The sequence below is a fragment of the Hylaeus anthracinus genome, unplaced genomic scaffold, assembly GCF_026225885.1.
Source record: "Hylaeus anthracinus isolate JK02 unplaced genomic scaffold, UHH_iyHylAnth1.0_haploid 0, whole genome shotgun sequence".
NCBI lineage: Eukaryota > Metazoa > Arthropoda > Insecta > Hymenoptera > Colletidae > Hylaeus > Hylaeus anthracinus.
In genome coordinates, this window is record NW_026533254.1 from 17,460,399 (window position 1) to 17,477,584 (window position 17,186).

At 34.7% G+C, this 17,186-nt stretch overlaps 2 protein-coding genes across 9 annotated transcripts; one reads left to right on the forward strand and one right to left on the reverse strand.

The window, feature by feature from the left end:
- Window positions 1–280: 280 nt before the first annotated feature.
- Window positions 281–11,763, reverse strand: LOC128896287 (dedicator of cytokinesis protein 1). 5 transcript variants are annotated; one of them, XM_054159550.1, is made up of 16 exons: window positions 11,478–11,741; window positions 10,699–10,937; window positions 9,868–10,613; window positions 9,602–9,758; window positions 9,345–9,515; window positions 8,901–9,281; window positions 8,613–8,825; window positions 8,222–8,544; window positions 7,804–8,152; window positions 6,619–6,717; window positions 6,011–6,201; window positions 3,829–5,938; window positions 3,616–3,725; window positions 3,187–3,294; window positions 2,152–2,410; window positions 281–1,890 (listed from the first exon to the last, which is right to left on the reverse strand). In XM_054159550.1, the coding sequence occupies exons 1-16, from the start codon at window positions 11,512–11,514 to the stop codon at window positions 1,429–1,431; spliced, it is 5,955 nt and encodes a 1,984-aa protein (XP_054015525.1). In that variant the 5' UTR covers window positions 11,515–11,741; the 3' UTR covers window positions 281–1,428. The 5 variants fall into 5 exon arrangements, 4 of the variants coding, with proteins under 4 accessions (XP_054015525.1, XP_054015524.1, XP_054015527.1 ...); XM_054159549.1 differs by having other exon boundaries at window positions 3,187–3,312; window positions 11,478–11,740; XR_008461953.1 differs by lacking the exon at window positions 281–1,890 and adding an exon at window positions 2,513–2,903 and having other exon boundaries at window positions 2,271–2,410; window positions 3,187–3,312; window positions 11,478–11,763.
- Window positions 11,764–12,606: 843 nt separating this feature from the next.
- LOC128892014 (E3 ubiquitin-protein ligase RMND5A) lies at window positions 12,607–15,407 on the forward strand. 4 transcript variants are annotated; one of them, XM_054152047.1, is made up of 7 exons: window positions 12,607–12,833; window positions 13,129–13,502; window positions 13,572–13,709; window positions 13,786–14,084; window positions 14,162–14,264; window positions 14,341–14,495; window positions 14,581–15,407. In XM_054152047.1, exons 1-7 carry the CDS (start codon window positions 12,698–12,700, stop codon window positions 14,660–14,662), a joined length of 1,287 nt encoding a protein of 428 aa, XP_054008022.1. In that variant the 5' UTR covers window positions 12,607–12,697; the 3' UTR covers window positions 14,663–15,407. The 4 variants fall into 4 exon arrangements, with proteins under 4 accessions (XP_054008022.1, XP_054008031.1, XP_054008039.1 ...); XM_054152056.1 differs by having other exon boundaries at window positions 12,609–12,833; window positions 14,599–15,407; XM_054152064.1 differs by having other exon boundaries at window positions 12,610–12,833; window positions 13,219–13,502.
- The last annotated feature ends 1,779 nt before the right edge of the window (window positions 15,408–17,186 follow it).

Sequence of the window (17,186 nt, forward strand, 5' to 3'; positions counted from 1 at the left end):
ATGCTACAATTATAATATGTAACTTTCCGCTCGTGATCGATTAAGGAAAAAACTATTGAATACATTTATTGTTTTTGTTTTAAGCAGATAATACGTTATATAACCTTTCTTAAATCATACATACAACTTGCTAACAAAGTAAATAAATAAAGCACTAATCTCTTTGGTATGAGACTCGCGTGATAATTGCGGTCGAAAATGTCACATATTTTATAATTGAAAGTGCAATTGCTTTTGCGTTTACAAATTGTTTATATGTATATAACATGTTTAGTATATCGAAAAGATTAGTTCTATTAAGCGATGTAGTGCTTTATAACAAATTCATATAATTTTGTCAAACCGTATTAGAATTTCTCCATTTATAATAATGTGTCACGGTATCATACAATAAATAAACATATAAATTTAATCGTATATCTGTTGTCTATATGAAAATGATAATACACTGTTTTTTTTTTTATATCTCAGAACTGTATAAAATTATGTCGCATTGTCTTAAATAATTTAACATTTACAAGACTATGGATATCTTGCCAACTGGTATATAAAACGAATTCTTAATCTTACTTGACTAAATCACAATAGATTGGTAATGCTTAGGTAGTAACTACGTGTCGATAACATTAATTTCGTAAACAAAAAAGGAAAAAGTAATTTTTTGTACAAAATTGAGCATCAAGAAGAAATAGATGTCAAAATGTATTTTCAGTAAAAAATATCTTTCTGAATTATTCGTCAATAGAAAATCCGTAAAAAAGATTACTAACGGTAACAGTAAAATTTGTTCAAAAGTTGTGTCATTATATAGAAAACACTGTAAAAGCCTAATATCAAAATCTATAAAAATACGTAGTAAAAATTGTAATATCCGCTTCTAATTAGTATATTATGCATACTTCATGTTCGTGTTTCACGATAAAAAGTCTTTTACTAATGAAAGACTTTGATGTCAATGGCATTAGCTCTTTAAATACGCGTAGTACGTAAATGGTTATTTGGAAATATGAGGAAATCTCAAGCCTATTTTGTAAATATACTTATAAAATATCGTTCAAAACCTTTGCGATATAACCATGCTTCCATATACAATTATTATACCTTTGTCACCAGTCTATTAGTGATGTATATAGTTTGTTCGAAAGTTTCACAATTGGATGGAATAAAGGCAAACATGTATGATATTACCACAGTTTTAGGTTAATTGATATTCATGTATGCGTGAAGATATTAAGATCCTACATGATTCGCTGGTGTTACAGCGTTAGTAGATATATCCTTATTTATGTAGGAAACGAAGGTACGGAAAAGAATATTGTAAAATGGTAACTTCTACTTTCGCACTACAAGACTAAGGTTTGTATAAATACATTATTATACGGAATTGTCAGTACACTGGCAAGATGAGTGATCGTCAAGTAATCTGGGTCAAGTTACGGACGGATCTTGACTGAAATTGTCTACATCGCCAGAAGGAAGCATAAGTTTGTTTAAGCTGTATGGTGGTCTTTTTGGTTTTGGCGGCGGTGTAGGTGGTTTTGTTTGAACGTCAAGATCATCTGTAGGTGTTGGAAGCTTGTTTTTCGACCAATGACCTAAAGGTCGATTTAAATTGTTCAAACTACCTGTCCCGCAATGGGCAACAGGTGATTCCTCTGGAAGATTGCAATAATCAGCTTCGCGTGTTTTTATGGGTAAAGGGGGCGGTGGATCGTCTTCAGATGCTGTACTGTCTGTTGTACCGATACTGTCCCTGTTCCCTTTTCCTAAACTACTTGAATCCATTCCATTGTTTACATTTCTCAAATAGTGTTGAGATTGCCCAGATAAGCGGTTGCTTATTCGTCTTTCCTTTTCTACCTCTGATCTTAGAGGACGCTTTGGCGTTAGCTGCACAATAATGTATTATTTATTACAGTCTTTTGCATTATTTTGTCAATATCATGCATGTTAGTAGTAATGGGACCAATTCAATGGTATATTCACTAATATACCTTCATCAACAGACTATTAATGATATACATAGTTTGTCTAGAGTAAGTACCGAAATAAGTAGTCACAAATATTAGTTATGATGGCTGATATGGTAAATATAATTAAACAAGTCTGAATCCCATCACGACACGCTAGAAGATGAAACTTATAAATTACCTCCTGACGAAGTTCGAATATCGGTGTACTAGGGTAACTGGATATCAATGGAGTAATAGGAGTTGATGTACTATGCGATACTTCGGTCGTGGTGTACCACTGACTGGTTGGTTGATCACTTTTTGTGGAAGCAGCCGAATCACTTTTTCGCGAGCTTCTTCGTTTTGAATCTTTTTTCTTATTCGTTCCTGGACTAGAACTTCCCAATGCCTTTTGTAGAGAAGCCGTTGATAAGATATGCGAACGTATTGACGCGTTCCTGCATATCAATTAGCATTTATTGCATATAAGAAATTTCATGTATAAGCTTAAATAACTAATGACGGTAGCATTAATATTTTGTTGATAGTTTGCTATTTACCTATTCAGTAGAAAAATAGCCAGTTGTTATCGCAGATGTTTAATCCAGGGACAAACATGATAACATAACAAATGATACAAAAAGAATATATCATGCAGCAAAATGTAGAAGAAAAGGAAAAGTAAAGTAATATATATAAATATTATTATTGTAATATATATGTACGTATGTGGCTTTTGTCTTTTAGCCAAAATAATATTTGAATGATGAAATAAAAAATTAACCAATTAATATACAACCGATATGTTAGCCACAATATGTATAAAGGATTAAGAAATGTACAAAAAAATGATTTGTGCATGCATATACACATGTGTACATATACAAAAAATGCTAGGTGCGAAGAAAAGAGAGTAAAATATTGTGTTTATCAGGTCCAACAGCGAAATTCCTGAAATCACATACACGCTGCTCTAATATTCATTCATAGAACGCAAATATGAGAAGACCAAAATAAGCAATATTAAATTAGTATTTGGTCTGCATAATATTGATTAGTAACATTAGTTTGAAGTATATATTAATAATACATCTATTGTATTAGTAATAACACATATGTATTGTCAATAGGTAGAAAGTGCATAAATAGTCGATATTATATAGTTTGATTAATAAGACAAAATGAACATAATTAATAGTGGAACAAATTCTACATGACATCGTGACATCTTTACCTTGATAAACCGACGTTCTGAGCACCAGACGAAGGTGTACTGTTGTTAAAATTGAATGATGCGAGCGACTTGAACGTTGCAACTTGGGATCTTGTAAGAGAGGATACCCTGGAGTGAGTTCCACAGCTGAACGAGATAATTACAAAATGGCCACATAATTTTATAATAAGAGACATGGAAAAATTGTGTATACGGTGTCTTTTATGCAAAGAATACGCTATAACTTTTGGGCTATTTTCATCTATGCATGCAGTATTCACAATATAATACAAACATTGTTTTAACAGAAATATGATTATAAATCCCGTACCAAAGCCAACATAATTTAATGACAATGAAAACACATGAACGAAACTAATGTTAGTATAAATAAAATGCAATATTTGCAGCGGATAATGATCGTGATTATTAACGTTAAAAATTACTTACTCTGAATTTATTATATTCGATTCGGATAAACGATGATTGTCGCCTCTCGATGGCTGTGGTCTTCGCATTGTAACAGTTTGAGTCAATGTCTCAATTTGCAAATCACATGTCTGTTTCATAATAAAACAGGATTAATTAGGACTACCTCGGTTTCGCAACATTTATTAACAGTGCCAATTCGATCAGATACTACAGATTTTGCTCTTAACTTACTCTCTTTCCATATTTCGACTCCACTTGGGATCGCATTGTAGCATAACATTGCTCCAAACGTTGATGAAGCAGCGTTAATTGAGGGGGAGCGCAAGCTTTGTGAACTTGCACACCGACACCCAACAACGGAATTTGTTCAGCAATTAACCCTTCTAATTTCAGAAGATCGGAACTTTCTTCCGGATGAGAATTCCTGTATTCAGGATTAAGAAAGGCTTTCTCATAATTATCTATACCACCCATCACCGCTGGATCCAATATGCCATTAAGTTTCATGCTGAGCGGATTCACTGGAAGACTATGATCAGCTTTATGCGCTACGATCAGATCTCTCAAGGCAGTGTTCGTAGCTTCCATTGTCTCGATCGCGTTACGAAGAGGACTGACCAAATAGGTATCGCTAGACGTAACAGGAAAACATCTGAGAATGCCTGGCAAAGGATGACTCGTGACTAGAACTGTCCTCTCCAACCACAACGAAGCAAATTCATTATTATCTTTTTCCTTGTCGCCAGAATTTATCATAGCCGAGATTAAATCTTTCTTTGGCGCTGGTCTCGAAAATCGGAAACGCTGAACATCGTTCACTCGGTGATACCTTAATACCGCTTCTGCTGTTATAGGTTTCCCACTGAGTCGATGTCTTTTTTCATCCATCAACGGGTCTACTTTGTTAATTTGGACGTATTGATGGTTGGATTCTAATATTTCTGGAGTAGGAGGCGATAATTTATACATTTGCTCTGCATTTGGTAATTGATTCAAAGTTCGCGAGCAAAAGTCACTGAGGTGTTCGTATTCCTTTCCTCGATAAATGAATACCTTATTCTGTAAAAAGGCAGGATGTCCTCGGCCGTAGTATGCAACTCTAAAATATTCAGGCTCAGGTCTTAATTGTTTTACTATGGAATCATAAAACTTAGCCATGCGTGTTAACAGCACGGAAAGTTGTGAATAATCAAATGTTTCTTCTTCGTATTGTGCAACTAATTCTTTGCATACTGCGAGTGCACATTCCCACATTTTACCCTTATCAAAGTATTTGATCATATCGTTGTACAGCGCTTCTTTCAATTCACGATGCGTTTGACATAATAAATATCTATGTGACCTTAAAAGTGGTGGCAACGGTTGATCACTCCAAGCTAATAATTGACTGTGAAGTTTCAGAGAATATGCTGCTTCCGTATAATTGTCGCATTCCAAATGCAATTCGCAAAGCTTGTTTACATATCTGATATACATTTCCTTTCTATTTATTTCAGAGTAAAATTCTAGCAAGTTTACAATACACAACATTCTATGTTCCTGAGACTCAGCATGAATAATATCACGATATTGCAATAGCCGTTCCATAAGTTTAGCAACTGTATCAACGAAACGTAATCCTTGTTCCCGCATAGTCGAGTGTTTCTCACAAAGATTGCCCATTACTTGAATCCAAAGTAAACGGAATTGTTCGTCACCTCTTCCTCCCTCGACCAAAATATCTAATTTTGCAATCATTTCATTTTCATATTCCGTAAAATTGGCTTTTATATGGGCAGGATCTCTTTTTGTATCGCCATATCCTTCGACAATGCGTGAACTATAATATTCGCACTGCATCATATCAAAAAATATAGGTATGGTTGCTTTCCTCAATTCGCTTTCCGGAATTAGAGCCATTTCTAATATAGCCCCAACCAAAGCAGGAACAAACAATATCTTATGTTGCCCTAGATTAAACCACATGGATCGTATTTCGAACGCTGTCTCCCTGCGCATATCATTGTAACGCGAAACAATGCGGTTGCGTTTCGATGGTGTGAACATCTCTAATTGTAAAACAGGTTGAGTCAAAAATGCAATCGCACAGTGGAAAAAGTTAGACCACGCTTGTTGTTCGAAGTCAGTAAAAAAATAATCCCTAATGGTACCCGAAAAATAACGGAGGGATTTTAAAATGATACTGCTCTGGAGCATAATCATATCGCACCAGTCCCCCGGGAACACGCTCTTTGAAACTAAATCCTTGAATACTAACAATATCTCCATCAGGTAATCGAGCAAGTCGAATTTAGTTCCAAAGTGATTTATATAAATCTCATAATGGTGTTGTGTCATTTGTCTGAAACGTCATGCATAATATTAAAAGTTGCATTCTTTATCAGGTTTCACAATTTTCCTTCTTATCCTTTACCTGAATATTGCTAACATAACTGAAACTAAATTGCCAACCAATGGGTTTTCCCTATCCATTGATATAACAGTCTGTATTATAGTCCTCAGGGCTGTAAGCATTATTTCTTTCACATCTTGCATTGTACTTCCTATATCTTTTCTAAACGTTAATTCCAAGATATCAGACAAAATCTTGACACATAATTCTACCTATGTAAACATAAGATAAAAACGTGTCTTTTATCATCATGATAAATTATTTGACGGGATTATTTATATTAGTGACGGGAATGATACTAAATAGTATTGATATTAATAAAATATTGCAAAGGTATTGGTATCAAAACTTGATAAAATTGTACGAAGTATTTTAATTGTTTGAGTGGGAACAATACCTAATTTCATCAATCCCATCACTAATGAATATCCTCGCGAATATGTAATCGGAAATAAAAAGAGGAATAGAACAACATAACAATAATCACCATTCCTGGAAATCTAACATAAAATACTTATCCTAAGTAGATCAATACATGTCTCATATTATTAGCGATCATCGTGCCAATAATCCAAAAATTTACTCATACGCAACGCGTTTTAACTGGCCACGTATATTTCAGCAATTACCTCTTCAGAATAGCCGCGGTGCTGGTTGAGTCGATGTCGATTTTCGCCGAGCAGCCTGGCTACCTTCGCCACGCTTTTTCCAGGCGTACTTGACAGCCCCTTTATAGGCCAATAACCAAAACCAAACCAAACACAAAAATGAAACAGCCCTATGTTAGTTAGAATATAATGCCAATTTATGCATTAAAAAAAATACAATTATATCTTCAATATTTGTCCATCACCTAAGAGAAGTTGCATCATAGAACCACATGCAAGACGGGGCACTGCCCCAAGCCATAGAACAGTCGTACAACGGCGAATGCACTACATTGAATATGAGAATTACTACAAAAGTTTATTTGTTGCTCTAAGTCAACAGGTCGTTTAGAATCTCGGCTCGAGGACTTTATATTTTTATGGACAGATAGAGATGTAAAGAGTGGTTTATACTTCATGAGTTTGGCTACAAGAAAATTGACCCAACTTTTGGTTCTTTCCTCGTTAGATAAGCGGTAATTCAACATCATATCATTTATAAGTACATGCTATATCAGAAAGTAGAAATGTAATTTTATTTCCATGCTCAAACTTTACAAAGGATGTCTTTCATTTTGTTATATTTTTTTAATATTATTTTATCTTTTAATAGTACTATTTTGATTAACAAAAAATAAGCATTTAATATTATTTTAGAGTATAATTTTTGTGTAAATTAATTAGATATATCGTAAAAATAAAGACATCCTATTTAAAGGAAACAATACAAGATTAACAAGATTCACAGAAAGATGGCGTGGCGGGAGGATGTCAGGCTGCACGGAAAGCACGAATAATGATACAATTTATAAGTTGTGTGAAGAAGTTATAAATGCATATGAAAAGCTCCGCTCACATTTTGACTATGATCATTAACATAAAGGTGATATGGAGAGGCTGCAATACTTTAAATGCGAGACACACACTTATTTCTAAGCTTTGTTACAACACATTAGTATTAACATGAACGAAGCTTTGATAGAAATGTATCAAATTACTCAACAAAAGGACTTGAAATCTTCAGACATTCGATATATATTAATCCTTCGTAGCATGACGAATTTTTTAACTTAACGCCTCTTTAATGAGTAATATGAACATTTCATTTCCTTCACACTAAAACTTAATAAGTAATAATGAACGATTCAATGATTTCACACATCTTACCTCCTCTTTAGCTTCCAGTAAATCTCGAACCAAAATAGTAATCCTAGGAAGCAGAATTGCTCTACACTCTGCATTTAGAAACAAAGGACTATGAACAATGTCGTTCACCGTCATCATTTTTTGTTTAGTCAATCTTCCTGCTGGTAAGGTAACTAATAAGTCAGTCAAAATTGTGCTCAACTGTTTACCACTATACACTCGCAACAAGTGAGGTATGGTAGTTGGTAAATATTTAAGGCAAGCTCCTTGAACTAATAAGGTACTGTCTGTTTCGTGCCTCATGAGTTCAACAATAGATTTCAATAATTCTGTTAAGGTTTGAGAAAATTCTTCTTCGTCTTGATTCAGCCTATTGAGATATAAGTATTGAGATAAAGATGATAATACAAGGTATTAGATGCTGTAATAAAAGACGTACTCAGTGAATAAAAGACGAGATTCGACAATGAATCTCATGCAATATTGGAGACTTTTCATTGTCTTAAGAAGTATATCACGCTCTTGTCCGTCGTTATTAGTGGCATTATCTATACGTTTACGTAATACTGCAATCAACTTTTTGTAAGCGAGTGTCGCTGAGAAACTCTCGGAAATATATAAATCTAATACTGGTTGAAAGTGCTGATATTTTCTATCAGATACAAGGCCAATAATATACAATAGACATTCAAATACCATATCATCATAAAAATCACTATCCGAATTGCTCATTAATATATTAAACAAAGCATCCAAAACGTCCTGAAAAAAAAATCCATACAACCGTTCGCCCGTGAAATTGTTCTATGTAACGTAAAAGTGTTACATACCTGTAAAAACTTAACTACTTCTTCGCCATCGACTTTCATTAAAGCAATTAAAGATTCTTTTAAAGTGTTATGCGATCCCCAGTTTAATAAGCCTAGTAAGTCTACATTTTGTGTAAGTTTTGTCGAACAAATATTGGTTGCTATCAAAAAATTATCTTTAGAACTTAGAGTAAGTGCCCCCAATGTTGGTTTTTTCTCAATATTTAATTCAACCTAGAAAAAAAAAAAAAAAACGATCAATTCTAGCAACAATTATGTGTAACAACATTTTACATTCCAATCTTTTACCAATTCCCCCTTCGTTGATGGCAGTTTCAAATACGAAATATCAGTTTCTTCATATTTTTTCTGATCTAATTTATAGACTAGTAGTTCGTGTTGTATATCTTGCAATGTAGTCCCATTACGTTGCATCAATTTTACATAACTTAAAGCAAAAGGTTTCTCGGATTTGTCTTTTGCTTCATTCGAACTGCGATGCTTGAATGTGAATTTTAGATGGGCTTGCTTAAACTCTTCAATAGGAATAGCAATCTTAAATGTTTCACACCATCTAGGTTTATCCTCGTGGTAATAAATAACGCTACGGTATTCGTCGATCGGCAAGGCTCCGCCACCCAGTGTTATAACACCTGGTATGGGTATACCAGATTCATTGCATACTTTAACCTGTCGAAAAAAAGATGTAATATACATGAAACTTTTAGTAAGATTACTTTAGATAATACCAACCGTAACTTCAACATTTTTATCCGTAGATTTCGATCCTTTATTAAATTCACCGCTAATTAACGTGAGGTATAAATCATTCCTCACATCACCTGGCAATATAACTTCTGGAAATCCCATTTTCCTTGCAATAGCAACATTACCAAGTACCAAATGAGGGTTTTCATCGCGTACCTGAAGTAAAAAATGTTCATGAACATTATAAAATTAATTTTTAATCGTAATTACTAAACTTTAAATTTCTCCAAACTTCTGCTTACTTGTTTCGGATCTCCTCTAAGTAATTTTAAACTAGCCCACAACCCTTGACCACCAGTAGAGTTACTACTACCGCCATTGCCACTTTTCTGAACGTTAGTTTCTTTTTGAGAAAGAATTCTACGTAATACGCCATCTAAACTTTCTTTTTCACAGCATCTGAAAGAAAGGAAGCAAACCAACAAAACAAATCTACCTTTCTTGTACTCATAAGAAATTTCTTATGGATACATTTATAATCTGAGTGAAAATAAAATTGTGCACTTACTGGACAAATGGAATAAAATGATGATGATCTACATCTCCGTCAAGTTTGCCAGTAATGTATAAAGTAATGTCCATTGCTGCTACACCAAATGGTCTTCTCATGTTTTCAGTGCTTTTCGCTTTTTGATTACTTTGCGCAACACTCGAGCGACGGTGGTCAATATCTTTAGCTTCCATACCACCCACTCTAATTACATAACAAGCTAAATAAACTTTGTCCCTGGCTAAATCTCGAGAGCCAAGATCGGTAAATAAAACTCGGAGGTTGTGAAGTTGATCTATGTCTCGAGCAAGTCCCTCCTTGCTCCATGATACTACGTAGTTTTCTGTGATTGCTTTCATTTCACGGCCATCGTATAAAGTCAGTAATAATTCTACATCTTCTGCCATTTTGCATACAAAATTCCTTACACTAACAAAGAAGATATGCGAGTATACAGGTGTTTGTGGTTTTGAAGGCTTCTTTTTTGTATCATTTGCTGCCTTTCTTATCCTTTCCGCAGCTGTTTCATGATGATAATACAACTGAATTGTACTTGTTTCTTCTGGATTAAGAACATTTCCTTGATCATCTCTAACAACCATATCCATGCCCAATAATTGATTACCAGTATCGATCCTAGCTGTTGCTAATCGTTTCATGTCTTTCAGTTCATCCACTGTCAATGTGCCACTTAAAATTTTGCTCCTGTATCCTATTAATTCCAAAATTTGTTGTTTCATTGTATGGAAATGTTCTGAATGTATCTGTGTAATAAAAATTATATTAATCATTTTTAATATTTTTATTAGAGGAATAATATCTACAAATATTTTGTCATTTCATACAGACCACGTATAGATGCTTCCAATGATGTCCCCATTCTCTCAAAACATTAGTGATTTCATGTATCAAACAGTCCGTATTTATAGACTGTTGCATGTGTATATAGGATTTAGGAAATATCCCACTGACCCCTTTACATTTACTACGTCCATAGTACCAATCTCCACACTCTTGTGATATATATATCACTTCCCCAACTGTTAATGGCAGAGTATAGGGGGTCCCATGTGTAAAATTATGAATGGCTGCATCATAACAAATAATTAAGTACACTTAAGTCTCACATTCATCTCGATACTAACAAAATATTACTACTGTTATTATTATTCTATAGATGTAGAATAAAAACGAAAGCAGCGAACAAAATGTTTATCAATTATTGATAACCAAATGAAATACAGGTTATTAAGCAGATTGTTGTATTCGTATATAAGAGTAAATTAAACATCGATGCGTACGTGAAATAGAATAGAACGTTTATTTCGGTAATAAGACGGTAATAAAGGTAGCGTTCGTGACATGTAATTGTTATGCAAACGATAATGTCACTGACGTTATAAATCGCCCCGATACCAGCAAGTTAATTAAACATTTCCGAATGATGCTGATACAGTCGTCGCGTTCGACGTAGAACGAAACAACAAAGACACAATGACAGGAAAAGTATCGTCGATCAACGTTTCGTTCGCAAAAGAACAAGTAAAATTTTATCTGGTTGGGGCACCTCCCAGGATGTTAGATCTTATAAAGGCCAAATTAATAATATTCCACGAATTGTTTCTCACCTATTCCTGGATGTTCTTTAACCTGCACCCATTCCATTGTTCGTTTAATTGAAAACTTGCTATAACAATATATGTACACTAATTACATTTCGATTTCGCACATTTGGCGTGCGAGCAAAATACGATTTTTATCTTGACATCTAACACAACTGTAATGCGAAACACGATGCTACTACTCAATATCATCACAGAGATGACGAGAACACGGACCAACACGAACGAAGCTAAATACACCACGAATCATATCCAAACTTATAGATATTCCAGCGTTACATGACCAGGATAGATTCAAAAACCGGGAAAAGTAACATTATTTAAACTGATTCAACATTTCCGCATTTGTTTAGGTCGCAGTTTTTACTAGAGCCTCTTCAGTGCCTCGTTCTTATAGCTCGTAAATGAAGACTAACTAAATGATAATAAAACCATAAATCAGTGTAACGTAGATATATATTTATTTAAAAATAGGAAGAAGATTGCTACCTTTGCTTTTTGTGGGGGCGTTACGATGAAACCTACATGAAAAGCTCCCCAAACACCATTTAAAGAAGTGATTCTCAAGTAGTGTCACTTTCTTACGAATCTCCTTACAGAATTCTTTTCCTACTTACGTATCCGCCTTATTTGTTACTTAAAGTAATGCCACAGAATAATTTTGCAGAGGTGAAACTCTAGGCGTTTTCAGGCCCTAATTGAGTTCTCAATTTGGTCATTCCATAATACATTTTTCACTGCTTAGTTGAATTTATTTATGTGTTGTAACTATTTGAAAATTGTAATATTACGCTTCAAATATAGCCGCGTTTTACACTGTTGCTTCAGTGTCCAATGAAAAGTGATGAGGGTATAAGCTACAGTGATTTGGCAACACTGCCTCAAGGGAGCATCTGAGACAGTGCTGGGCCTAGAAACTGTAGAGCCTTTCTTAGAAAATTTTTGTACGAGCTTTTACCTTCACAACTAAAATCTGGGTTAATAAAATAATAAAGAAATTGCTTAATTATTTAGTAAACTTTCGTACGAAGCCAAATTTATTTGGCAAGATTACAATAAATTATCCTATTGTGAATATACGCTAAGTAGGCCATCGTTGGGAGCCGTTGTATTAATTTGCTTAGAGACGGCCCTAATATGAAAATACGGGGACACAAACATCAAAGGTTCCGACAAGAGTTTCGCCTCTGTAAAACTACTCTGTGATATCATTAAGAAAAACAATAATGGAGGCGTGTAATGCGGTTGAACGTGAAGTTGACAAAGTTTTATTGAAATTTGGTGCGATAAACGAGCATGCAGAGACAGTACTGTGCGATTTGATAAATCACATCGAATCTCTAAAAAAGGAATTCGAACGAGGTAAAATACAAATCTCTAAGTTACTTTAACGTCATATCTCGTTGACGTTTCGTCGAGAGAACAATAAAGCCTTCCTGATATACCAATTTTGATAGTAATCGCTGCAAACATGGAAGAAACTATAGAAGAAAGTTTGAATACGATAGTATGTAAAGTAGATTTACCTTAATCTATGAAATATTTAAATTTTCCCGTTTCCATCTTGCAATGATTTGTATCTTACTAAATCTAACTCAATTCGCTGCAGCATTCGGTAAAAATTTCTCCTTGTATTTGAAACACTTCTCGATTATAGGTATTTCAAAATTAATTAAAAAGCAGATTAGAAATATCCTTAGAATTATCGTACGTCAGTATGATATTGTTAGGATTTTCTTTTCATTAGCACCAACCGATCATGAGTTAACACCATGCCTAGCACAAGTGTTGAAAGACACAATGACAAAAGTCCGTGAAACTGCACAACGTTTAGCCACCGATCATCGGGAATTACACAGTACAGTGTCCAAGGTGGGAAAAGCGATAGACAGAAATTTTACTGCCGACTTTGCAAGTACCAGCAGAGAAGATGTTTTCTCTGGTCCAGAAAAATCACATTTGTTAAACCAAGTCATTTGCCAACATTTCTATCGTCATGGTATGCTAGACATTGCAGCTGAATTAGCAGCAGTAAGTAACAATAAATGTGCTTTCATGATTAAATGCAGAATAAAGAATATGATTCAATTTCTATTCTAGGAAGCTGGAATTAAGACAGATGAAGAAACAAAAGAACCATTCACAGAACTAAATTATATTCTTGATTGCTTGAAGCAGAGAGATCTAGAACCCGCTTTGGATTGGGCTAAAAAACATAGAGAGGCACTTTTAGCGCAAGTATGTAACATTTTGTTGATATTATTAGAATACAATCCAATTTTAAATATTACCTGATATTGACTGTTGATTGTAGAATTCTTCCCTGGAATTTAAATTACATAGGTTACATTTCATAAGACTAGTTCAACAAGGTCCTAGTAAGCAAACCGAAGCGATAATGTACGCTCGACAGAATCTTACGCAATACGTAGGGCGTCATGGAAAAGAGGTGCAAGCTTTAATGGGCACATTACTTTATTTGCCAAACGGAATACAATCCTCCCCTTACAGTCACTTGTTAGATCCTACTCTGTGGCTAGATATTCACGATGTATTCACAAGGGAGGCGTGTACGTTATTGGGCTTGAGCGTGGATAGTCCTCTTTCAGTGTGGTACGTTTTTCTCTGTTCTAATAAATCGGGAAATGACGCTTGAACGATTAAAAAAAGTTTGTGGTATTTTATTGCAGCATTAACGCGGGGTGTACTGCGTTGCCCACGCTGTTAAATATTAAACAAGTTATGCAACAAAGACAAGTAACAGGTGTTTGGAATGGAAAAGACGAGTTACCAGTAAGTAATTGCTGCAAAGTCAATGGTTGAAAACTATTGTGCATTACTTAAACGACTTTATTTATTTATTACACAGATCGAAATAGATCTAGGCAAACAAAGTCGTTACCATTCTGTTTTCGCATGTCCGATTCTAAGACAACAGAGCACAGAGAACAATCCTCCAATGAAATTAGTCTGCGGTCACGTTATCTCGAGAGATGCGTTAAACAAGCTCACCAGTGCAAACAAGTATGTAATTTAGTAAAATGGATGATATCAATTAAATAACTAAAATCGCTTCCCGAAAAAAAGAGGAAAATAAGCAAAAAAAAAGACACCGATTCTTTTTCAGATTGAAATGCCCGTACTGTCCAGTGGAACAGAACCCAGAAGATGCTAGACTTATACATTTCTAGACTACTGTGATAACGACGGATACGAATGAGATGCTTTTAGATTTCTCAGAAACATCACGCTTAAAATCGATTAAATACATACATCGGAGCATCTTATTCTGTGAATGTTCATGGTAACTGTAACCTTGTATTTTTGTTATTAGACTGATTTCTGATCGTATCGTTGATAAGTAAAAAAAAAATATGTATGCCGGGGCAAATCTTTCCGTCGAGAAGCGTGTTACTTTTTGGCGTTGATAGCAACGATAGTTATTTTATTTTAATTAGTATTTCAGTGTCTTTTCGTGAACAAGCAATTCAGCGTAAATTACATAAGAATTGAAATATGTTAATTGAGTTGTGATTGAGAATGAAATATATATATATATATTTATATTCACGTATGTGCAAGTATGGTGATATAATTAAAATCACGTACTGAGTAACGCGTTTTTGTATATACTAATGTTAAATATTGTTAATTACCATTAAAGATGTTCGGAAGGAGAATCACTGACGATACATGACTCACGCAATTTGTATCGGTGTACATACATCGTATGTATTCAGTTGAAATCGTATTTGCATTCTTACGTTCGCAACTTAGACGTTTAATTTTTCATTTGACGAAGAGTTCCCGCGTAACAGTTACCGATGCGTGTCCTTCTAACGAGATATTTTTCTACCCTGAATATTTAGAGAATAAATAAACGAACTATTGTGTATTTATTGTATCAGTAAATCGTAATGTAATTAATATATTACACGAATGGGAGAATGAATTGCTCAACGATCGCAATTACACGAAAGATAATCCTTTACTTGAAAGTTCATGCAGATCATATGATTTCCATCACGTTGAACACGTACATTTATTTGTTACACGATATTGAATAATACACACATAAACACATCATGCTTCTAAGTAACAAGTAACGTCGAGTAATGATTAATTCGATAGAACAAGTTTGATCGTAGTAATCAGGATCAATCTTTAGATACGAGTTTAAATCGTTATTTGGAGCATCGTTCGAACGTTGATCGATATATAATGGGCAAAAAATCCACGATTTTCAGAGCCGACTCGTTCGAAATTTCTTTCCATAATGATTTACCTTCGCAGATTTGCATCTTTCATCTGCATTTATGCAGGTTTATATAATTCATACTCACACACATACACACACCATACAATTTAATAAGGACTACCTTTATTTTTTCCCTCAAATCTCGCTGTTTTTCAACAACTACACAGGCATTAAATGTCGGACCCATACACCAGCTGGTTAAATATTTACGTAACAATCATTGGATACAAGAAAATATTGCGTTCAAAAATGTTCTGTGGTCTTCTGAGAAGAAAAACGTTTCCCATAACTTGTAGGATTTTTCTTTTCAGATAAGCACAGTACTCGTAGATAAAATTATGCGTACGCCATAGATAGAATTGGTTAATGTTCGTTTGTTCGTTCTTTGACGTAACTAAATTCAAGTCTTTCCGTCGTCTATCGATCTCAAAGTTCGAAAGCGATCGATCAAGAACGCGCAGTTCATCGACATGAACGCATATCGAAGTATATAATAACGTGAAAACGATCGTTCGTCTCCGTCATCGTTGCTTATTGTCTGTTCACAATAGCAGCCATCGACGAATTATTCGCTAAGATTTTGTTTTCAATTGTTTTTTTAAACGCGGCACTAAGATACATCGAAAAGCTTAGCGTCCTGCTCGCGTACAACTGGATCACGATCGGAGCTCGATACAACAATATGGCTGATGAATTCCCGCGCGAAAGGTTAAACAAAAATAGAAGACGAAGCATAGACAATTTTTGGAGTATGGCCAATGCATCGAAAAATAATTCAACGTCGATCCAGCCATGGAAATTTAATAGTGTGCAGTGTAATCTAACCCAGACCCGCAAGTTCTTTTTAATTTGTTATACTTGTATTTGTTCAAATTTGAAAACCGAAGATATTTGTAGAACTCAGTTGATCATAACGTTTTCTATATTCGATGCATCGAATTATAAAGTGTCGAAAAAGAATCATTTTTCGATGTTCGCCACAGTCGCCAAAAATATCGAATTACGATTACGGTCGATTTTGCGAGTTAGTTCTAAATCGATGCCATCATTCGATCGTGTTCGTTTGAGCATAATTATTGATCAGTGACACCTTATCTCCAAAAAGATCGTTTCGATTTCACCAGCAATGCAGACAGATCGACTACAGCCTGCAACTAATGCTTCGGGGTGAGTGCATTATATTATACGCATGCGTAAAGTAAGCCACAGGCTGCAACCAGTGGTGAAACTAAGCTTATCAGGGCTTGACGCGAATTATTTTCAAACATTTTCCTTCAAACGAATTTAAACGCTCGAACTTCGACAATCAAACGGGAATGTATTAAAAATATAAAGGATGAATTGATAACGGTCTGCCTTCAGCAAAAAGAAGCGAGAAACCGGGCGAAGCGTCATCGACCAACGATAAAGTTGACTTGAAAAGTTGGTGTATCTACGATTTCGCTATAATTGCATCT

Coding starts and splice junctions, on each gene's coding strand:
- LOC128892014 (XM_054152047.1), top strand. CDS start 12,698: ATGGAGGCGTGTAATGCGGTTGAACGTGAAGTTGACAAAGTTTTATTG. Junction 13,710..13,785: donor GAGAGGCACTTTTAGCGCAA/GTATGTAACATT, acceptor TGTTGATTGTAG/AATTCTTCCCTGGAATTTAA. Junction 14,496..14,580: donor AAGCTCACCAGTGCAAACAA/GTATGTAATTTA, acceptor GCAAAAAAAAAG/ACACCGATTCTTTTTCAGAT.
- LOC128896287 (XM_054159549.1), bottom strand. CDS start 11,514: ATGGAATGGGTGCAGGTTAAAGAACATCCAGGAATAG. Junction 10,614..10,698: donor ATTGGAAGCATCTATACGTG/GTCTGTATGAAA, acceptor TTTATTACACAG/ATACATTCAGAACATTTCCA. Junction 1,891..2,151: donor TATTCGAACTTCGTCAGGAG/GTAATTTATAAG, acceptor ATTATTGTGCAG/CTAACGCCAAAGCGTCCTCT.